The sequence below is a fragment of the Antechinus flavipes genome, chromosome 3 (assembly GCF_016432865.1).
Source record: "Antechinus flavipes isolate AdamAnt ecotype Samford, QLD, Australia chromosome 3, AdamAnt_v2, whole genome shotgun sequence".
Classification (NCBI taxonomy): domain Eukaryota; kingdom Metazoa; phylum Chordata; class Mammalia; order Dasyuromorphia; family Dasyuridae; genus Antechinus; species Antechinus flavipes.
In genome coordinates, this window is record NC_067400.1 from 614204329 (window position 1) to 614227469 (window position 23141).

General features: G+C 47.4%; 1 protein-coding gene across 1 annotated transcript; it reads right to left on the bottom strand.

The window, feature by feature from the left end:
- Nucleotides 1–1017: 1017 nt before the first annotated feature.
- Nucleotides 1018–8291, bottom strand: LOC127556210 (cytochrome P450 2F2-like). Its single transcript, XM_051989228.1, has 9 exons — nucleotides 7928–8291; nucleotides 7093–7255; nucleotides 6620–6769; nucleotides 6207–6367; nucleotides 5506–5682; nucleotides 5171–5312; nucleotides 2386–2573; nucleotides 1968–2109; nucleotides 1018–1282 (listed from the first exon to the last, which is right to left on the bottom strand). The coding sequence occupies exons 1-9, from the start codon at nucleotides 8156–8158 to the stop codon at nucleotides 1101–1103; spliced, it is 1536 nt and encodes a 511-aa protein (XP_051845188.1). The 5' UTR covers nucleotides 8159–8291; the 3' UTR covers nucleotides 1018–1100.
- Nucleotides 8292–23141: the final 14850 nt, after the last annotated feature.

The window sequence follows — 23141 nt, forward strand, 5'->3', positions numbered from 1 at the left end:
AAAAAATCCTCCTGGGAGGGGAAGTTCTGGCCATGGTTCTGGAGGAGAAAGTTAGTCATTCTGGTGACTCTGCCCAGTCCTTGCTGGCTGAAATCCAGTTCACTTGCATGTCATGGCATCTCCTCCCTGATGTCCTGGTCCTCTCTGAGAATGAAGGACTAATAACAACCTTTGTGAGGAGGAGCTGCCCCACTGGGGACCCAACTGGGACTGGCCACTTCAGCAGCGTACCCTTCCACTCCCTTTCCCTCCCCTTTCCTCTCTTCCCCTTATCATACCCTTAACCTGCAAGATACCTTGGATTTAAGGACTAGATTTCTTTCTTTCTTTCTTTTTTTTTAGCATAACACTTTATTCCTTTGTATCATTCATTATTTGTCTCATAGCTGCTTCTTCAGTTCAGGGTTCCAGAAAAAACCATGGCAGAGCCTCCATCTGTGGGTATGGCCGCTGGGAAGGCACAGAAAGGAGCAGGAGCATCAGAAGCTGTGGGATCGCACTGACAGAGGATATCGTTGTTCCCTTAGCAGTGGAGGGTGTGCACCCTGGCTAACCGTGTCCCTGTGGTCCCCAGGTGTAGGTCTCTGCCCCAGATGTTCCCTCCAGATGTGTTCTCCCTCATTGTCCCTGTAAGCGTCTCTCATTGTCCCCGTAAACCCACCATCAGCAGAAGGAGGGTTTGTGAGAGAGGAGGTTCCCAGTTTATGGCGGGATGTGCTTTTGCTACTTTGCTCACTGGGCTATAGTACTGCCTTTGCTCTGAGCTAATTGTGTTCTGTGGATGACTAGTAAAAGGAAGTGCATTAGTGGGGGCTTGTGAGATTTGGCTCTTGAATGGAGATGGCCCTACAGGAACCACTGGGGCTCATTTCTTTTGGAGACCCGGCTGTGGGAGGGAGTGCAGTGGATGCTCCCTAAAGCTTGCCCAGAATTGTGTATTCTGCAGCTTCTCTCCATGGCCATCTCCTTCCTCCCCCTCCCACCCCCCCACCCCCAGCCTCCATGAGTAATGAGCTCTTTGCCCAAATTCTGGGGTTTTATTGGCCGAAGGACACAGGAGCTGGGGGGGGGGCAGCTGTCTGTGACGAGTCCCCTTTGGCTCAGCGGATCTCCAGGGAGAGCTCATAGGGCGGGGACACGTTGCCCAGGCCTGTGGACTTGGGGGAGAGGTCAAGCTCCTCAGGCCTCTTGACGGAGTGCAGGGTGAAGCGCTGCAGGATGGTGGTGAGGAAGAGGAAGATTTCCATCCGCGCCAGGCCTGCCCCGAGACAGATGCGCTTTCCTGTGGGCACCAGGTGGCACCTGTCAGTGAGCCCGCCTGCCTGCCCTTCCTTGGACTCCCTCCCCACCTTATTTCCCTCTCGTTCCCCAGGTCCCCTTCGGACCCTTCTCTGTCTTGTCTGCCATCTCCCAACTCTCTGCACAAGGACAGATCACTTCCCTTTGTGGGCCCACTTCACCAGCCCAATGCAAGGGGCCATCCCGAATGTCTGTGCCCGGGGTTTCCCCTGGGCTTTGTCCGAGTCCCCCCTAACTGAGGGAGAAAGCTGACGCAGTCTTGGACACCAGCTCCAGACACGAGGAGAGAGACGGCCTTTGGATGCTGCAGCCAATCATGAAAGCAGCTGCCCACCTGGTCCCTGCTTTCCCACCTGCCTCCAGAAAGCCTCTGGGGAGTTTCCCCTGGTATTAAATCAGGGCAGCCTTTTGTTGGCTTGAGCTGTCAGCCACTAAGTGTTGTTTAAATCCCCAGAGTGAGCCAGGCCCTGGGCTACCACTGACATGTATTCTAATCTCTGACTCCTTCAGGTTCTTCTTGCTTTTTTTGTGTAAAAAGATGATCTTTTGTGTAACTAACACCAAACTGTCCAACGAAAACTAGAGGCTACAGCTCTCCCCCTACAGCTTCCCCTGCTACAGCTCCTCCCCCGCACCGCCCCACCCCTATGGCCACTATCTGTTCCAACCTAGAGCAAAAGGCATGAAGGCCTCGTTGTTCTGGAAATTGCCCTCGTCATCCAGGAAGTTGTTGGGGTTGAAGTTTTCTGGGTCCTTGAAGTGGGCCGGGTCCCGGTGGGCCGAGATCAGCAGCGGAATGATGGTGGTACCCTGTGGGGAGGGCGTAGATAGTGTAAGCCCTGACACATCCAGGCTGGTTTGGGGCATCGGGGGCAGGAAGGTGCTCCCCTTCAGTGGGCGGAGCTGGGGGGGGACTGGGTGGAATCAGCTCATAGCTTCCTCCCTTCCCTCAGCAAACCGACCACTACAAGCCCCCCTGTCAGTGTGGGATGGGTCTGGGATCCTGGTGTCTGATTCCACCACGGTGCCAGCCCCGCTCTGAGCCCTCCTCCCTCCCAAGCTAGAGCATGAGTTTGAGCTGGGCACCTTGAGCAGGAAGTGACCGCAGAAGTGCGTGTCTTGGGTGAGAACATGGGGAAGACCCATAGGCAGCACGCTGATGAAACGCTGGATCTCGTGGATGACAGCATTCGTGTAGGGCAGATGGTCTCTGTCTTGCAGGCAGGGGGGCCGTTCCCGACCCACCACGCTGTCAATCTCCTCCTGGATCTTCTCTGGGAAAGGGAAGGGGGGAGGAGAAAGGAAGGCCTTGGGGCCCCAGTCCTCCTGTGGTCTCTTCCCACCATTAGGTCTTTTTTTTTTTTTAAATTTAATTTTATTTAATAATAACTTTGTATTGACAGAATCCATGCCAGGATAATTTTTACACAACATTATCCCTTGCAATCACTTATGTTTCGTTTTTTCCCCTCCCTCTCTCCTCCTCTTCCCCCCCCCCCCAAGATGGCAAGCAGTCCTATATATGTTAAATATGTTGCAGTATATCCTAGATACAATACATATTTGCAGAACCGAACAGTTCTCCCGCTGCACAGGCAGAATTCCACCATTAGGTCTTGCATGGAATTTAGAACTGGAGGAACCCCCAATTCCAACCCCTTCCTTTTGTATATAGAGACGCTCCAAAGTCTGAGACAGATCCATAGCACACTCCAAGAAGGGGACTGGGCCATAAGAAGGCAATATCCTGGTACCTCTGGGCTTAGTTTAGTTTCAGATCTCTTTCCTCCCCCACTCATCTGCATGGGGAAAAGGAAGAGGGAAGGGAACAAGTACTAACTGCCTATTCTGTGCCAGCCACTGTGCTAAGCACTTTCCAAATATTAATTCCTGTGATCCTCACAATAATCCTGGGAAATGGGTTTTATTAGTCCCAAGTGAAAGTTGAGGAAATTGAGGAGTTAAGTGATCTTAAAATCACTAAGTGTCTGAGGTCAGGTCTTCCTGACTTCTGGTCTAGTACTCTTTCCACTGAGAGAACCAAGGAGTTTTGGAACTGAGAAACTGGGAGATGCTAGAGCTGAAGAGCCCTACTCAGGTTTCCTGTTTCCAAGATACAGAAGGAACTGATTCAAATATAAGAAAATAAGAGCTGTTTCCCAATAAATAAATAAAGTATATGAATAATTAATTTTCAAAGGAATAAATTCACACTTTCAATAATGTATTCCAAAGCGATGAAAGAGTGAGAAAAGAACATACAGGAAAGAACTAAAAACCAATTAAATCAAAATCTATTGAGGAGTTGCTAAAATTTTTTGGTAAATGAACACAACGGAGTATTTTACCAAAGAAATGATGCAATGGATTGTTTTTGTGAAACCTGAGATAAGTTGTATGAACTGATACAAGGTAAAATGAAAAGATCCAAGAGAACCATTTTTGCAGTAATATTAGAAAGAGAAACAATTTTGAAAGACTTTACAACTCTGATCCACACAATGACCGATCAGAAAGCAGAGGACAGAAGAATCATGCACGTTACCCCCTTCCCAACACGGAAGTCATGGATTTTAAATGCGTATATTTGGGGGATGTAGACAATGAAATTTTCTTCACTTGATTATCTGTGGTTATTTTTAAAAGTTTGTCCATGTTTTAGAAAGGACTAGAGCAAGAAAAACTTCAAGGCTTTAAATGAAAACTATTGGTAATTCCTACTCCTGACTAAAAAGTTAGCAGTGGATCTGGAGACTCCAGTTAAAGCTAGAAGCAGAGGACGGCTCCACAGTCTCAAAGATTTTGTCCGTCACCGGTTGTGGCCATGGACCAGGGAAGCAGTGGGAGAAAGGGAAATGGGAAAAGATGAAACATTCCCATGGCCCTTATTCTGTGACAGGCCCTATGCTAAGGGCTTTACAATTAACTCATTTTATCCTCACATCAAACCTAGGAGGAAGATGCTATTATAATCCCCATTTGAGGAAGCTGTTAAGTGAGAAACAGGTTAAGTGATTTGCCCATACAGTATCTGCAGTCAGTTTTGCCCTCAGGTCTTTCTGATGCCGGGTCTTTATCCACTAAACCACCTCCATGGGATGTAAGGCTGAAACTTATTCCTTCAAAGCTGTCAGGCAGCAACACCCAGAAACAAGTAAATGACTAATCAAGGTTTCCTGCCTGGCAGAGACAGCACACCCCGGGCACCAGGCTGGACCAGCCCCATCAAAGCCATCAGCAGCCCTTGGAGTCAAGTGTGACACCTGTGTGGGGGACCTGGCCAACCCTTCCCTGGCTACACAAACTCCCAAGTTTGTTCACGTTTTCTGCTCATGAATATCTTTTTTTAGGATAATGTGCCAAGCAGGAAGAGAAAATGTTTTACTTTTCTTACCATATTATTTTATTTAAATGCCTCTTATGAAATAATTGTATCCTCTGTCTAGTAAATGTGAACCCACTGATGGGGGCTCCTGAGCTATGGTTTTTAATGGCTGCAGACCCAGAAAACACCTTGAGCCTGGGAAAACCTAGTCTGGGGGCCTCCCTGTGTGGGTATGGGGGGCCCCTAGGCAATATACAAATGTAAGAACTGAGACCAGGGGGTTTGAGAGCCTGTGGAGGGTAGGATGGATGGTCTCAGACTTTGGTATGGGGAGAGCCTTGTCCTATAGAAGTGACTGTCTCTTCCTGGATCTTCTCTGAGAAAGGTGGAAAGAAGAAAAGGAAAGGGCTTCCTCCTGCTCCCAGGGTCTCCTGGCTCACAGCACTGAGACTGGGCAGGACCCCTGGAGATCCTCCAGCTCCATCCCCTTCTCTTTGCTGGGGGAGGGAGAGCTGGCGATGGGAAGTCGCACACAAGGTCCCCTACCTGCCACGCTGGGGTACTTGAGCAGGATCAAGAGTCCATAATGGATGGTGGTGCTCGTGGTCTCCGTGCCACCGAAGAAGAGGTTGTGGGTCGTCATCACCAGGGTCTCCTCGTAGAAGTGGCTCCCGGGGTCCTGCTTCTCCTAAGGCAGGAGACGGGACCACGGCTCGTGGGAGAAGGAGCCACAGCTTGTGGGAGAAGGGGCCACGGCTCGTAGGAGAAGAAGCCATGGCTCGTGGGAGAAGGGGCCACTGGATGAAGGAACTGGGCTTTTTTCCCTTTTTTATTGGGGGTTTAGGGGTGAGGGCAGAGAGGATGAGGGAGAGGGACCAAACCTTCTCCATCTGTCCCAGGAAGAAGTCAATGAAGTTTCGGGGTTCCTCAGGCTGTCTGCTGTCCTTGTGTTTCTTGATCTCCTCAGAAATGAAAGCCTGTAACTTCTTGAAATTGCTGAAGATGCGGTGGTGGGGCCCGGGGATCCAGTCCAGGAAGGAGGGGAAAATGTTGTACATCTGGGCAAGGGGGGAGGAAGCAAGAGGATGAGGAGTGAGTGAGTGAGAGAGAGAGAGAGAGAGAGAGAGAGAGAGAGTGTGTGTGTGTGTGTGTGTTTAGGGATCACTGCACCAGCTTCCATGGGGGCCCCACCTCCCATCCTTCCTGAACGACATGGCAAAATCATTTCATTGGGTTCTGGGCTGGAAATCAGGAAGATTTGGACTAGAATCTCACAGCAGGTACACTAGTGCCCTGACCCCGGCATTCTCTTGAAACTTCAGGTCCTTCTCTTTGTTGCCCCCTTTTACAAGGCTCCCCAGGATGTCTTGATCCTTGGATTGTTCCCCATGCACCCACCCCTCCTCCTCCTCCCACTGCCCCCTCCAGCTAAATAATCCTTGGGGGTGCCCCACAATGATCTCTTGGGGTCTCAGAAGCTGGGGATGGCAGTGGCTAGATCCCTGGCTCACCTGCCCCCCCCCCAGCTCTGGCTCACCTGGCCCCCAGCCCTGGCTCACCTGCCCCCCCAGCCCTGGCTCACCTGGCCCCACTGGGAACTCATGATCTGGAAGTTGTCATTCAGCAAGTTCAGCAGGACCCGGAAATCTGGGTCATCGTGGCCATATCGCTCCCCAAAGACCACGGAGCAGATGACGTTGGCCACAGCATTGCGAATGTGGTAGAGGGGGTTAAGTGGGGCTCCTGGGGGGCAATGGGCGGCAATGGGGGGCCATCAGCTCTATCTGGGGCCACCGCCCACCCTCTCCCACACCAAGCCTTGACCCCCCTGTGGCTGACGTCCCCTGAAGCTCGTTCTCTCCCATCCCACGTGTCTCTGTCCATTTCTCTGTCCCTTTGTCTCGCCGTCACTGCTGTCTCTGTCCCTAGGGTCTGCCTTTCTGCCCCCTCCCCCTTTCCCCTTTCCCTCTCTGCTTCGGGGCCTCGGGTCCGAACCTCTGTGGAGGCTGAGCTCCCGGACCAGGACAGCCGCCTCCTCCTGGATGCGCTCGGCGATGCTCCGGGTCCCCACCCCCAGGGCCTTCAGGGACCCCACGGTGAAGGTTCGGAGGCTGTGCCAGCGGGGGCCATTGGAGAACACAATTCCTGCGCCAGGGAAAGAGGGAGCGAGAGCTCAGGAGAGGGGCCAGGGGCCAAGGAGACGCATGTGGGGGACAGAGAGAAGCGAGGGCAGGAGCAAGGGGGGCAGAGCCGTGGAGGACAAAGGTCCAGGGGTGAGTAGAGGCTGCCCAGGGAGACGGGACGGAGGACGCCCGGACAGGAAAGTCGGAAGGGGGAGCGAGACTGAAGAGCGGAGGCCGGGAGGGCGGGGGCAGCTGGAGACCCTTAGACCCAAGGGGACAGTGCTTTGTGGGGGGCCCAGAGAGGGACGGGGACAGCTGCACTCGCGGCCCCGGACGCCCCCTCACCTTTGCCTCGGGTGCAGCGGTCCAGAGAAGCCATGCCCCCGCGCCCCGCGAAGGCGTCCGCCTGCAGCAGCAGAGCCTCCCTGAGAGCGCCGGCTCCGCTCAGCACCACGCACGGCTGCGGGCCCAAGTGCACCGTGAACACGGGTCCGAAGCGCCGGCTCAGCTGCGGGGGGAGAGGGGGGCGGCTGACGGCCTGAGCGCCCCGGGGCTCCTGGGACTCATCCCCACGCGGGGGGTTTTCTCGGCAGGGAGACTGACGGGGGAGGCTCGCGCTTTCTTTCTCAGCTCATTTTACAGATGAGGAAGCTGAGGCAGACAGGATGCAGGGCCTTGCGGGGTCCCACAGCCACAAGGAAGCCCGGAGGGGGAAGCTTCCTGACTCGGGTCCCAGCCTCTGAGCACTATGGCATCACCCCCTGCCCAGGACCTGCTGACCCCCGATGCCCCCGTTGGGGACTCCAGGCTCCTCAGGCTGTTCTCTGGGCCCTTCGCCTTTCCCTTCAGGGGCCCAGGACCACGGCATCCCAGCCTCGGGGCGTCCCGAGCTCCCAGCTCCGTCCTGGACTCCCCCTCAGCCTGTCCCCGTCCATCCCCCCAGGTTACTGTGGCTATCTCCCCCCCTCCCAGTCCTCGACTTCCCACTGCCTGCCCCCTTGCACCTAGGTCTGCCAGTCCCGACTTCTGGGGCCCCCTAAGTCTCTCCCCCTTCTCCCTTTCAGTGCCCGCCTCTGCTCCCCGACTGGGCGTTTTCCTGCTTCCCTTCAGGGGGCTCTAGCCCCAGGTGCCCGTCACTGCCCCCACCCCCAGCTCCCGCCTTCCCCGGGCCGTCTCCTACCTCCATGAGCCGTTTGTCCAAGCTGGAAGGGCCGAGCTGCAGCAGGTTTCCGAGCAGCGGCAGGGGGGTGGGGCCGGGGGGCAGCCGGCCCCGAGAGCCCCGCGGGCCCCTGCTGAGCAGGCCCAGAGCCAGGAGCAGCAGAGCCAGCAGGAGCAGCGGCAGCATGGCGAGTGGGTCCCAGGCGGCCCGGCCTTGCTTAAAAAGGCTTCTCCCTGCCCAGCTCCCAGGCATAAAACAGCCTCCCAGCCCGGCCTGAGTCTCGGCTCCGTCCCGGGCCCCTGGTCCCTGTGAGTGACTTTCAATTCCTTTTTTTCAGTCAGCAAAAATCTGCTTTCCCACCTTCCCGCCCCAGCCTCGCACTTGGGAAAACAAACCCTCTTATAAACACTCACCAAGAGAAATCAATAAATCAAGCCAGATTTCCACCTGGCCACGCTCCAAAACAACATTTGCCTTTTTCTCAACTCTGAGCCCTTCTCTTTGTGGCGGGAAAGAGTTTGTCTCATCATTAGTTCTCTGGATTCATGGCTGGTCTTTATGCTGGGGAGGATTTTTCATTCTTTGGATATTATTTGTCTTTACCATTTAAGTGCTCTCCTCTCTCTGACCCTGTCTCTTGTGTTTCTGTCTCTCTCTTTCTCTCTCTGTCTCTCTCTTCCTCTGTCTCTTGTGTTTCTGTCTCTCTCTCTGTCTGTCTCTCTGATTCTGTCTCTCTCTATCTCTGTCTCTCTCTCTGTCTCTGTCTCTCTCTTTTTCTCTCTGTCTCTCTGTCTCTGTTTCTGTCTGTCTGCCTGTCTCTCTTCATATAGTAAAACACACACATATATCACACAATTCTCCCAGCAGCAACTATATCTTTCATCATGTCTTACACCAAAATTAATATTTATGTCCTATACTTGTTCACCTATTATCCAATGTGTGTGTCTCCCCTTAGATTTCCCTTCTTTGCCACCTCAAAAGAAACATAAAAAATTTTGTACAGCTTTAGCTTTTGTTTTCCTGAAGGCATATTCCTCCCTTGATCCATTATCCTCTCTCATTCTACATCTGCCTTCTTTACTTTCCCTGTCATTAAAACGACACATTTCTGTATCCAACTGTAAGCATATATATGTATATAATGTGACAGAGAAAAAGAGAAAAGAGAGAAAGGGAGAGAGAAGGAGAGAGACTGAGAAAAAAAAGAGAGGGAGAGAAAAAATATAGAAACAAGAAGAAGAAAAAAGAGGGAAGGACAAAGGGAAAGAGAAATTGAGAAAAAGAAAAGAAGAAAAAATAGAAGAAGAAATAGAATAAAGAAGAGGGAAGGAGGAAGGGAAAGAGAAATAGGGGGAAAGAAGGAAAAGAACAAGGAGGAGGAGAAGGAGGGAAAGAGAGAGAGAGAGATGGAACCGAAAGGGAGAAAATAGTCAGCCTCAAAAGCAGGAGAGAGGAGGAGGTCAAGAAGGATGAGGACTTCAAATAGACCAAAAAAACATCAGGTTTAACAGTGACAAGATGGTTGGTAACTTTAGGAGAGCAGAGTCAATAAAGTGATGGTGCAAAGCAAAGGAGTAAAAAAATGAACGAGAGAAGGAGGAACTACAAGTGTGAGAGTATAGGGGAGGAAGGAAACAGGGCTTAAGTGCCTACTATGTGCCAGGCTCTGTCCGAAGCACTTTACAAATATCTCATTTGGCCTTCATGTTCTTCCCTGGGAGATAAGTGCTCTTAATATCCCCTTTTATAGTTGAGCAAACTGAGGCAAATAGAGCTGGAGTGATGTGTCATGGGGTAAACCCAGTGAGTGTCTGAAGGCAGATCTGAACTCAGAACTTGATTCCAGACCCAAGACTGTCCACGCCTTTCCAAGGACTTTGACTAAGAAAAGGAGGAGACATATAGGTTGCTAGCTCAGGGGGATGGTAAGGTCTAGTGGCCGGAGGGTGGAGACTTGGACACATTTATAGGCAACAGAAAAGGAGCTCAGAGTGAGCAGATGGGGAGCTTGGGGGGTGATAATGGAGGTAACCTGTCGGGGCTGATGGAAGGTCCAGGATCCAAGACACACGTGGAGGGCTGGTGGTGGCAAAAAGGGCCCTTCCCCAGAATGGGAGGCTCTGGAAAAGCAGGAGAGAGCGAGTGTGATGTCCAGGGGTGTGAGAGGGAAGAAACTTAAAGGAGTCATCGTGACTAGACAAAATTTGTTTTTTTCCCCAGTAAAGGAGTAAGGGAGAAGAGATAACATGGATTTATAGTCGATGTGGTCAGTACAGTTTTGCAACCTCTGTTAGCTCTGCACAGAATGTGAGTGGGAGAGACGGAGGAGGAGTAGGAAGAGGAGGAGGAGGAGGAGGAGGAGGAGGAGGAGGAGGAGGAGGAGAGCCAGGCAGGGATGGGATTTGGCAAGGATTAGTTATATTTGGATCAGGGAAGGAAGGCTTCCATAGGGCAGGATAGTGGGGAGCTGGCCTGGTAACTATGGGGTTGAGAGCTGGGATATGGATTTGAGAAGATGCTTTGGAGGGAAGGGATGAGAGGAATGGGATAGGTTTTGGGGAGGAGTGAGGCAGGCAGGGAGAGAAAGGAGAAGGGTTTATGGTTAAGAGATGAACGTCAGAATTTCTGAAGGCTGTGGAGCACCAGAGGTAATATGGGATTCATAGTCCCTGGCACGCAGTAGGCGCTGTATAAATGTTTCTTCTTTTTTTCTTCCCTTAAAAAGGCCTTTCTTGATTCACCCAATGGTTATGCTGTCTCTTTCTTCTTCTATCACTGTGTATTTATTTAATGTTTATCTTGTGCTTACACGTCTATGAATACTTTGTCACCCAGAAGAATGGAAGCTTCCTGGGACATAGGACTGTCCCATTTTTGCATTTGTAACCTTAGCAGCTCAGCACCTGGTACACAGCGGGTGCTCAATAAAGACTTTCTTGATGGTTGGTGGATTGATTGATGCCCAAGGGAGCAGATCTGGACCTCTCCTTGCCTCCTTGCTGTTGCCCCGAGTTGTCAGTACAGGTCAGATGTGAAGGGGAAGATAAGTACGCAGTCCCCACCTTCCATTCCCAGAATTCCTGCCCTGGGCCCCAGCTGTCCTGATTTTTTTTTAGTAATAGTTTTTTATTATCCAAATACATGTAAAAGAAATTTTCCACTGTCACCCTTTCAAAACCTTGCGTTCCAAACTTTTCTCCGTCCTTTCCCCGTCCTCCCTCCCCCAGACAATAAGTAATCCAATATATGTTAAACACACGCAGTTCTTCTGTGCATATTCCCCCACTTCTCATGCTGCACCAGAAATACCCCATTGGTTTTTGCATCTAGTCCCAGGCTCCCTTGGGCTCTCTTCACCCTTCGGACATCTTCTCACCCCACCTCCTGCTCCAGCCCAAAGCAGAAGTCAATCTACTCTCATCACTAACTGGGGACACAAGGGAGAAGCACTGAGCCCAGACTCATCTTCCTGCGATCAAATCCGGCGGCAGCGCGTCCTGGCTGGGTGGCTCTGACCCTTCGCCCAGCCTGCCTCAGTGTCCCGGTTTGTGGCACGAGCTGCAGAAGGAAATGGCAGAACACGCCAACGGGGCCATTCCCGGCAGACCTGAGTGAGGATCCAACAACAAACTCACACACGTATGTGCACGCGTGGATGTGTGCGCGCACGCGTGGATGTGTGCGCGCACGCGCGTGTCCGCCTGCACCGCGCGGGCAAACGCTCTCGGGGCCCTCAGCGGGGAGACCCGCCCACAAGCTGCAGAAGGCTCTGAGAGCGCGGGCCCGTGGGGGCCGAGGCTCGGGCCCGGTTTCCGCGCGGGCCCTGGAGCCAGATGGCTCCGGAGAAGAGCCCCTCCCTCACTGAGCTCCCGTTCGCCGTGGGGCCCGCGGAGCGCAGGATGGACGCCCAAAGTCCTCGAAAGGGGCGCGATCCACTCAGGACGCAGTGTCCGAGTCTCTCGGCAGGTGGCGCTTCCCCGGAGTGTGTGCCGAGAGATGGGAGCAATATTCCTTCAGGCCACGAGAGGGCGCCAGCCAAGTGGAGCCGCCTGTCGCCACTTACTTTCCTGCTTCTCCGGTGAGATGCAGCTCCCCGGCCTTCCTGGGATGCTTGCCGTTATCTGGGGCAGCCGCCGTCAGTTTTCTCATCTGTAAAATGGGCGTGGGAGTGGGATGGACTAGGAGGGCCTCACGGGACCCTTCCTGCTCTTCCCATGACCTTCTGGGTGAAGCCGGTCTCTTTCCTTGGGCAAGTCCCTTCAGCGCTCTCTGCCTCAGTTTCCCTGTCTGTAAAATTGGGGTGTAAAATAGCATCTTCCTCCCAGAGTGGCTGAGAGTTTCCAGTGCAGGGAGAGAATATTTGTAAAGCGCCAAGTACGGCGCCTGGCACACGGGAAGTCCCTAGTAAAGGCTTGTCTGCTGCCTTCCCTAACGCTCTGGGAGATCTACCACTGGGTACGTGGGAGAAGATCTGTCCTCCAGTCTAAAGGTGGGGGGAGACTAAGACCCGAGACTGCGCCATGGATTCCCTTTGAGCGGTTTGGCCGAAATGTCTGTTCTCGGCTTGCCTGAATCTCTCTGGCTCTGCACTAGCTCCTGCCATGCTCTCCCCTCCCCTCCCCCTCCACTTCCTGGCTCCCGGCTTCCCCGAGATCCAGCTCAGTCCGGAGCCCTCTCCCTGCTCTGTAACCCCTCGCAATTAGCTCACAGACTCTTAGGGACCTCCGGACAAAGGGGACCCGGAGCCCATGGACCAATTTGCATTTGAGGGGGCAGCGGGATCATGGCTGCAGGGCCGCATGAGCAGCCTCCCAGTCATGAGGAAGGTGAACTGGGGCTACAAGGCTGGAGGAGGCCACAGGAAGAGTATCAAAAGGCTGGAAACCCAATCCCAGTAAAAGAGAAATGGGGGATTGGGAGGAGCAGGAAAAGTTAGGTTTCCACTGACTCAGATTGTGCCAGAAAAGGGGAAGGGTCTTGTTAAGAGATCTCCAGCCAATCACTGTGGGAGCCAAGGAAGTGGCTAAATGACGAAGTGGTCCAATCCGGGGTCAGGGGGGGGCGGGGTGGGGGTGGGGCAAGCCTTTTGACATATGGAATGGGAGAAGAAAGAGGACTGTAAATCGGACCAATTGTTACTCTGAGTGTGAATCTGACCAATTTTAAGTCACTCGGATTGTAAATCTGACCAATTGGGAACAAGATGAGGTGAGATCTCTCAGGATGGTTGTGAAAATCGAGTCAGGCTTCATCTAGTTCAGAGTTGGAGTAGGCCTGAAGGTCTTTAAGCATTGATTCAAGGGCATACTTAAGTTTCTTTCTTGTTATACTCCCATGACATCATTTTCATCCTATTTCAATCAAATATGGGCAACTATGTACTTATTGGTCAAATTCAATTTCTTGGGTAGTTCCAGCGTTTAGAATGTAAGACCCTCAGCCAATGAGGATGAGGGTCAGTGGTGGGAGGGGTATTTGCATTAGCCATTTAAGTGTCAAACGTGTTCTGAAAGGTGCCTCCTCCCTCCGATTGCCTGCTCGTGGGTGGGACCCCCGTTTTGCAAGAACGTACAATAATCGTTTGTTTTGCTCCTAGAGATCTCTCCAGCTTTTTTGAAAATGGTGACCCTCTCACCATTTCTGAGCCAGGCAATTGTAACTCCCTATTTTAGAAATGAGAACTTCCTCAGGGCCCTTGTGGTGTGATCTATGGGGTGGGGTTTGTCACCAGGCACCAAAAGTTGGGGTTCACTCATGGGAAGAATTCCCAATGGCCGTTCTCTCTGGTAAAGATAAATTTATTTGGGGAAGAGGTTACAGACAAAATGGAGGGATACAACAGCCACAGGGATGATAAATATGAAATAGAGTGGGAGAGCATGTGACAAAGAAGTTCCCCAGTGGAACTCACAATTACCCAGTAGAAAGAGGGTCCCCCATGAGGCTGGGGTAAGCCCTAGCTGGCAGGCTAGATCCTGAAAGGGACTTGGTGTCCTAAAAGAGTGAGTTAGCCATAAGGAGGGAGAAGAGGGGTGGGGAAGCCCAGTGGAGTTAGGGGAGAGTGTTGTGGCGGACTGACCCAAAGGAGGGCAGTAACAATGGCATGAGTTGGCCCACGAGTATATTTTCTAGGGAAAATTTAACTTCAGGGACATGACAGGGATTTCTGACAGGGCCTGACAAGGTGAGACTGCTCAAGATTTTATGGGGGGGGGTCTCAGGAGTTTCACATAATTACAATTTCAGATTGGACCACCTCCCCAAGGGTAGGGTCATGGAGTAAACTGATCTCTACCAGAACCTTCTGTCTGCTTGCCTCAGGGATCAATTCTTTAGTTTCTCTTGGTCCAAAACTATTCAGGATCTCACCACTTGGATGTAAAATTCCCCCTCTCCCCCAGTTTTTTGCTTTCCTTCCAATCTTGGCTGCGTTGGTTGTGTTTGCACAAAAACTCTTCAATTTAATATAATAAAAATCATCCATTTTGCATTTCATAATGTTCTCCTGTTCTCTGGCCATAAATTCCTTCCTTCTCCACAGATCTGAGAGGTAGACTATCCCTTGTTCTCCTAATTTGCTTATAGTGTTATCATTTATGTTTAAATCATGAACCCATTTCCACCTTTTCTTGGTATAAGGTGTTAGGTCCTGGTAAATGCCTTGTTTCTGTCATACTGATTTCCAATTTTCCCCGCAATTTTTGTCATATAGTGAGTTTTATCCCAGAAGCTGAAGTCTTTAGGTTTATCAAACACTAGATTACTGTAGTCATTGACTATTGTGTTCAGATAAGTTCTTTATAAGAAAATGGGACACACAGGACAACCATGTTATTCCCAATTGGGAATAAACTTAAATAAAGCTGAATTTCTCATCGATGAAACAAAATATTCCATAAGTTACATTCCTCTAAGGAAACGTGAATACATTAAAATTCTCTTCTCCAAATTATATTACAGATGTTTCAGCTTTAGTTTCAATAATTAATAAAGTAACAGCTGGGTCCTATAGCTGTATCAGTAGCTAAATGTTCTTACATTTTGAAAGATTTAAAGACCTTGTACAAACATATTTCTAGTAAAATAAATCTCTAGCAATAGGTAGATGACTAGGCCAAATTTCCATCTACCTGATGATGGGAAAGTCATTTACCTAATGATTACACATTTCCAGCAAGATTTTTCTACTTGTACTTCGCTTGTGACTTTTAAGCTGACTGCTTGTCTGTATATAGAAATTTGCTGGATTTAACTTGAGAAATAATGTAAGTTATGATGTCCCAATAATTTTTTTCTCAAATAGTTAAATCCCACATCAAAGGCTTCGGATCTTAAAAAAAAAAAAAAAAGACTTACAAATCACTGTGCATTACCTAAATCATCTCAGGGCTGATAAGGTGGCAGGCCTTTTCATGCCATAAATATGTCTGCAGAGCCCAGTTAAAATGAGGTACGGGTCTGTCAGGTTAAAACTCTACTTTTAGGTGTTTTAAGAAAACTACAGATCATATTGTTATATTGTTCTTTCAACAATGAGACCATGATGCACTTTAATAAATGTTAAGCAATTTGCTGAAGGCAGGTTGAGGCCTTGGTGGAAGTAATGCGCTTCGAAATAATCATTTTCAGGGAATTTACAGTCAACCAGAAATCTAACAAACTTCTCTTAGTTCTTTGCATTGCTAAGCATTAAGACTCTTGATACAGCCACCTTCTCTCCATGTAGATCGTCAGCATTAAAGGAATAATCTCTCCCTTTAAATCCTGGAAGCAATTTCATTGAATCAGCAGGGGCCCAGAGAGGGTGGGAGTGAGCATCAGTGAGTGGGTTTGTTTTTTCCTTCCTCCCAAGGGAGAGGACTCAAGCCCGGGCTATGGAGCAGCCACAGCCAGTAGGAGAACTGATTTAAAATAGACATGCAAAATTATGCAAATCATAGAATGCAGAGTTCTTTTTTTTTTTCAGTCAACAAAGGACACAATTTATTATTATCTTATTCTAATTTCTCTTGGTAGAGTTCATTAGAAAAGTTACTGGAATGCATATTAGCTTGCTATCAATCTTTTACATTAGTTCTATGTGAACTGTTGTAAAGGTAGTTGGAATAATTTTAAAAATTGAATGAAAATACTAGGATGTAAACTCATCTTCAGTAGACTCACTGAAAAGATCTTTTGGGCCACTTCAATAGCAGACAGGATGACAGGGATGCTACTGTATGTACCACATACTGTTCCCACATGATTATAAATAAAATATTAAGTGCATATATTAAAGACTTCTTAGTATTAATTCTTCTGGCTTGTCTTAATATTTTATTCAATTTTAGTTAGTGATTAGAAGGATCTGACATGGTAACATTTATTAAAAAATTAGTATATAGGTTTCAATCCTAAATTTCAGATTAAATTACCAAAAATCCTAATCAAGAATTTTCTGAAATTTAAAGGTGAAAAAATTGGAATTTTATATCTAGAACCCAGCTTTTTCTTGGGGCTGATGATCTTGCTAGCAAAAACTGTTTCAAGAAATCTGGCAAGTTTACAAAATAGAGGAAGGAACCCTGGAGCAGAAGATAAATTCAATTCTTCTTTCTCTATCCTTAGAGTTACCATGGACTTTTTTTTCACATATAGTAATTATCAATTTTAGGTTCCAATATTATGACAATCACCCCAAATAACTCACTTAACAATTTCACAATTTTCATAAGTCATAGTCAAATAGTCTTTTAAAATTTATTTTATTTTTTTAATAGCTTTTTATTTACAAGTTATATGCATGGGTAATTTTACAGCATTGACAACTGCCAAACCTTTTGTTCCAATTTTCCCCCCTTCCCCCTACCCCTTCCCCTAGATGGCAGGGTAACCAGTAGATGTTAAATATATTAAAGTATAAATTAAATACAAAATAAATATACATGACCAAACCATTATTTTGCTGTACAAAATGAATCGGACTCTGAAATAGTGTACAATTAGCCTGTGAAGGAAATCCAAAATGCAGGTGGGCAAAAATAGAGGGATTGGGAATTCAATGTAATGGTTCTTAGTCATCTCCCAGAGTTCTTTCGCTGGGTGTCGCTGGTTCAGTTCATCACTGCTCCATTGGAACTGATTTGGTTCATCTCATTGTTGAAGATGGCCACGTCCATCAGAATGGATCATCATATAGTATTGTTGCTGAAGTATATAATGGTCTCCTGGCCCTATAGCCAAATAGTCTTTAAAAATTCAGATAGAACATGCTCTGACCTAGAAATGAATAATATTCTCATGTAATTTACAGCACATTTTCAATTTTATCACACACACCCATTGGGAAAGCTATTTTAAAATCAGCCAACACTTTAATTTGTTTAGATTTCCTAAATTCTAATTAAATGTTCTGTTCAAACTCAATTACCTTTTGGTTGTTACTCAATTCATACAATCCTTTTCTCTCTTTTTCCCAGGAAAGGGTCAAGTGCCTCTTTTTACCTGGAGATGTAGGCCTTTTCATTTTGAGATTTTCACTTGTACAGGCTCACAAACTAGATTCCTATTAATGCCAATACAAGTTCTTACTTTTTTTTTTAATCTTATCAATTGCTTTTACAATCAACTTTTCTTGTCCTTTGTTTTTTAAAACCCCCTTTTAAGAAAAACGCTTTCTGTAAAATTTTCTAAATTCTATCCCTTAAGGAAAGGGACCTGTATGTGCCAAAATGTTTGTGGCAGCCCTTTTCATAGTGGCTAGAAACTGGAATTGAATGGTTGAATAAATTGTGGTATGTGAATTTTATGGAATATTATTGTTCTGTAAGAAATGACCAGCAGGATGAATACAGAGAAGCTTGGAGAGAGTTACATGAACTGATGCTGAGTGAAATGAGCAGAACCAGGAAATCATTATATACTTCAACTATACGAGGATCAATTATGATGGAAATGGCTCTCTTCAACAATGAGAGGATCCAAATCAGTTCCAATTGATCAATGATGAACAGAATCAGCTACACCCAGCAAAAGAACTCTGGGAAATGAGTGTGGACCACAACATAGCATTTACACTCTTTCTGTTGTTTTTGCTTGCATTTTTTATTTTTCTTCTCAGGTTATTTTTACCTTCTTTCTAAATCTGATTTTTCTTGTGCAACAAGATAACTGCATAACTATGTATCCATATATTATATTTAACATATACCTTAACATATTTAACATGTATCGGATTACCTGCCATCTAGCGGAGGGGATGTGGCGAAGGAGGGGAAAAGTTGGAACAGAAGTGTTTGCAAGGGTCAATGTTGAAAAATTACCCATGCATATATTTTGTATATAAAAAGCTATTAAAAAAAACTCTACCTCTTAAGCATATTTCTTCGTTAAAGGGAGAGAGCAAGAGAAACGTTAAGATTCAGAATACAGGTAATAACTAAATCATTTTTTGGGCAAAACTTCTCTTCTCCAAGCCACATGGCTGTCTAGAGAGAGTGTGGGGAGTACATCTTATCTGAAAAGATCACACCCTTCTACAGAATGCCGAGTCCCCCAAAGAAAGATTTTAGGACACTGGGGTCAGAGACACCCTATCTAGAAAGAAACTGAGGCTGCCTCCATATTATGAGGTGGAGGTTTTGGGGAGCCCACTGTTCTTCCAAGAGCTTGGTCTGGACATAACATCTCCTAATCTGGTACCTTGGCCATTCCCCTGTCCTTTCAAGGGAGAGAAGCTTGGAGGCTACTTTTATTTCTTAAAAGTTTTAACTTTTTTTTTTTTTTAATGTTCAAGGTTTTCTTTTCTTTTTTCATTACTTTTTATTTAAAAAAATGGAAAAAAGAAAATCAGAAAAGGAAAAGAAAAAAAAGCATTGTCATGTGCCCAGGATTCAAAATATACAACAATAAATTACCAGTTCAAGAAAGGATATATAATAGTAGAAGAAATTATATTCATGAGTGTCCATACTTTCTTTTCTTCCTTATAGGTTGTTCTTTTCTCAATGGACTATTTTTGTTTTACTCTTTTTTTTCTCCTTTCTTCTCTACTACCCTCAAGTAAGCCATAGTTAATCACAGATATATTTATATATACTTACATGGATATATACATATACACACAACAAAAATGTAAATAAATATATATGTATATAAATGTGTATATATATAAATATGTATATAGATATACATATACATTCACATACAGCCATACATACATATATCTATATACACATATACATAGAGCATACCATCTACATATACTCAGACACATATACACATACATTTACCCATATGTAAACATACATCCAAATCAATATTAGTATAGTTGACATATAATGTATATTTTTCTCTTGATTGTATCTTTAAGTTTGACTTTGTTAAACAAATGATCAATGATTACTAGCTGTACTTTTTTCTAATAAATTCTACTCCTGATCCTTGTAGTGTTTGTGTATATCTCATTTTTTCCTATCCCTGCTAACTCTTCTGTTTAATTCTGCTACTTGCCTTGCTATTACTTAACTTCTCCCCACCCATGAATCCCATGTTTGTCTTCTTCCCCTGTCCTTTGTTTCTTATCTGTTCATTCCTCCCCCGTATATATATATATATATATATATGTATGTAGTGTTGCTTATTTAACCCATTCTCAACGTGAGTAGGTTTTCAGAACTACGAGTCCTCCTTCTCCCTCTAATGCCTCTGTGTCTGTTCTTCCTCTGCCCCTCATTTGTATAACATGATTACTTTTGATCTTTTCCTAGGTGGTTTTGTTTTTTAGCGTAAGATCCTCCTTAACTCTGCCCCAATCTTTCTTTTGAGCTACCCAATTGCTGAAGCAAACATTAAACATATGGTATACATTTCCATGAAAAAAAACATAAGCAATTTGTTCATGTTAAATTCCTTATGATTGATCTTTGATATCGGCTCTTACAGGGTTCTTTTCTAGAGCTGATATTTATCTAGAAGTTCTGTGAAACTGCTGAATAATCATTTTACCTTTCATCTCAACTCTACTTTCTAAATCAATCCTGATAGGGAAGACCCACAGGGTTTCTGGCGAGAACAGAAACAATTATTATTTACATTCACTCTGAGCCAATCAGGGCCCAAGCAGTGACCCAGGGGGTTGAGTTGGGGGTCTATTGCTGGCCAGTCTATGAGAGCCAGAGTGAGCTGGGTTTAAGGCATGGATTTAAGAAAGAAATCTGGTCCTTAAATCCAAGGTATCTTGCAGGTTAAGGTATGATAAGGGGAAGAGAGGAAAGGGGAGGGAAAGGGAGTGGAAGGGTAGCTGCTGAACTGGCCAATCCCAGTTGGGTCCCCTGCGGGGCAGCTCCTCCTCACAAAGGTTATTACTTGTCCTTCATTCTCAGTGAGAACCAGGACATCAGGGAGGAGATGCCATGCCATGCAAGTGAACTGGATTTCAGCCAGCAAGGACTGGGCAGAGTCACCAGAATGACTAACTTTCTCCTCCAGAACCATGGCCAGAACTTCCCCTCCCAGAAGGATTTTTTGGGGGACAGAGTAAAAGAGGTCATTCTCTGCCTCATTGCTTACCTAGCCTTCATCACTGAGTGGGTGCAGCCTCAGCCAAAAGGAGACTTGGTCAGGGACTTAGCTTAGAAAGGCCACGTTCTCCCATTACATCCAGACCCATCTCCAGCCGTTCCTGACCTCTGCCTCTGCTATTGGACCCAGATGACTCTGGAAAAGAAAAGGAGCCTGGGGACTCTGCCCAGCCCTCCCTGGCTGAAATCCAGTTCACTTGCACGTCATGGCATCTCCTCCCTGATGTCCTGGTTCTCACTGAGAATGAAGGACAATAATAACCTTTGTGAGTAAGAGCTGCCTTCCCCTCCCCTTGTCATACCCTCACCTGCAAGATATCACGGGACTTAGATTTCTTTCTTAAAGTCCATGCCTTAAACTCAGCACATTCTGGCTCTCATAGATTGGCCAGCAACAGACCCCAAGTCAAGCCCCACTTGGTCATTATTTGGCTCCTGATTGGTTCAGTGTGAATGTAAATAATAATTGTTTCTGTTTTGGTCAGAAACTTTGAGGGTTTTCCCCATTCAGAGTGATTAAGATAGTAGAGTTGAGATGAAATGTAAAATGATTATTCAGCAGTTTCACAGCACTTCTTCATAAATATCAGCTCTAGAAGATTATAAAAGTAGTTCCTGGATGTCATTTTAAGTCTTTGTTAATATGTTTTTATAAGACTTTTTTGTGTTTAACATTTCTTTTGTGTGGAGGAAATGATAGTTGTCCCATACCTGATTTATAATTGCACTTTGAGTACCTTTCCACTCCTGTTTTGTGAGGATCCCAGACATGAGGCAAAACTTAAGCTTTAAGTAATTTCCCATGGGGCAAGGGAAGGGTCCGTGGGGTGCAGAGTGTGAGTCGAAAGAGGCAGATCCCCTTTTCTTTAGGTGGGCAGGTTCCCCAGGGCAGCTGGGTGGCCCAGATTCTAAGGAGGAATCTCAGATTCGGTCTCAGAGCCTTACTAGCCATGTGACCCTAGTTAAGTCATTTTACCCAGTTTGCCTCAGTTATCTGTAAGGTGGACTGAAGAAGGAAATGGCCAATGACTGTAGTCTCTCTGCCAAGAAAACCCCAGATGGGGTTGTGGAGATTTGGACATGACTGAAAACTGCCTCATGCACAACAGGCTCTCCCAGGACTGAACGTTCTCACCTTCGGGGCCAGAGCTGAGAGGGCCCTTCAGTGCTCCCTTGGTCTGATAACAGTTACTTTTGTTAGACTGGAATTTTCACAAGCTGGGCTGCTTTAGGGCCTCCATCTGGCAAGGGAGAGGGTGATCCTGCTGCCCTGAATTGAGCTGTGAGGGGACCCCTTCCACGCCCTTGGACTCTGGGTGCTTTGGACCAGGCCTCCTTTGGAGTTTGCGGGTGGAGGTGGGAGCAGGATCTTTGGGCTCCAACTTGGAGAGAAATGAAAAGCATCTCAAAGCCGGGGGGGGGGGTTTGTTGCCAGTTATATCTGCAAGGGAAGGTCAAGGGCAGGGGGCTGGAAGTAGGGGGTGTTGGAGGTGGGGACTGGGGGGGGGAGTCATGTCCCTCAGAACCATGCTTGATGTTTGTTGGAAGGCAGCCCCCCTGCAATGGCTCAGAGGGACTGAGAATCAGGGACTGATTGGAGGGAAAGGAAAATTTCCAAACCAAAGTCAGAGAGAGGCCTGAGACAGAGACAGATTTAAATACCCAGGAACTCTTCTTAGCTGTCCCGGCTGGTCTGTGTTCCAAAGGAATTGGCTTCTAGGGCTAGGACCTGGGAGTGAGAGAACTCTTGCCTCGAGGAGGGAAATCGGCCTTTCCTAGTCTAAGGGCTGGATGGCCTTTCCCTTGGAAAGAGCTCACACAGTTCAGGGTTTCAGAAAAAACCATGGCAGAGCCTCCATCTGTGGGTATGGCCACTGGGAAGGCACAGAAAGGAGCAGGAGCAACAGAAGCCGTGGGAGCGCACTGACAGAGGATGTCGTTGTTCCCTTAGCAGTGGAGGGTGTGCACCCTGGCTAACCGTGTCCCTGTGGTCCCCAGGTGTAGGTCTCTGCCCCAGATGTTCCCTCCAGATGTGTTCTCCCTCATTGTCCCTGTAAGCGTCTGCTCCTTCTGCTGATGGCGGGTTTGTGAGAGAGGAGGCCCCCAGTTTATGGGGGGATGTGCTTTTGCTACTTTGCTCACCGGGCTATAGTACTTGCCTTTGCTCTGAGCTAATTGTGTTCTGTGGATGACCAGTAAAAGTCTAATATACCAGGAAAAGTATAATTTGGGAAAGACAAGATGGTGGGAAATACAGAGTTAGTCATTTTAACAGCGGATGAGAATTGGATGAACTCTCCTTTGAAACAGAAGTAGACGGCAGCCTAGGTTAAAGCCAGAATACCACAATGTGTTTTTTACACACAAAAAATCATCGTTGATGTGGGGGACGCCTTCACAGTAAAGGGAAAAGCCTGGATCAGAATCCACTTCTGCCGAAGTAAAAAAAAGCAGGGTTAGAGGTCAGTGGGGGCTCGTGAGATTTGGCTCTTGAATGGAGATGGCCCCACAGGAACCACCAGGGGTCATTTCTTTTGGAGACCCGGCTGTGGGAGGGAGTGCAGTGGATGCTCCCTAAAGCTTGCCCAGAATTGTGTATTCTGCAGCTTCTCTCCATGGCCATCCCCTTCCTCCCCCTCCCACCCCCCCCAGCCTCCATGAGTAATGAGCTC

Excerpts from the sequence above, each read along its gene's own strand:
- LOC127556210 (XM_051989228.1), bottom strand. The coding sequence starts at position 8,158 with ATGCCTGGGAGCTGGGCAGGGAGAAGCCTTTTTAAGCAAGGCCGGGCC. Across the intron at positions 7,256-7,927 it reads TGGACAAACGGCTCATGGAG|CTGAGCCGGCGCTTCGGACC; the intron begins GTAGGAGACGGC and ends CTCCCCCCGCAG. Across the intron at positions 1,283-1,967 it reads CTTCATGCCTTTTGCTCTAG|GAAAGCGCATCTGTCTCGGG; the intron begins GTTGGAACAGAT and ends TGGTGCCCACAG.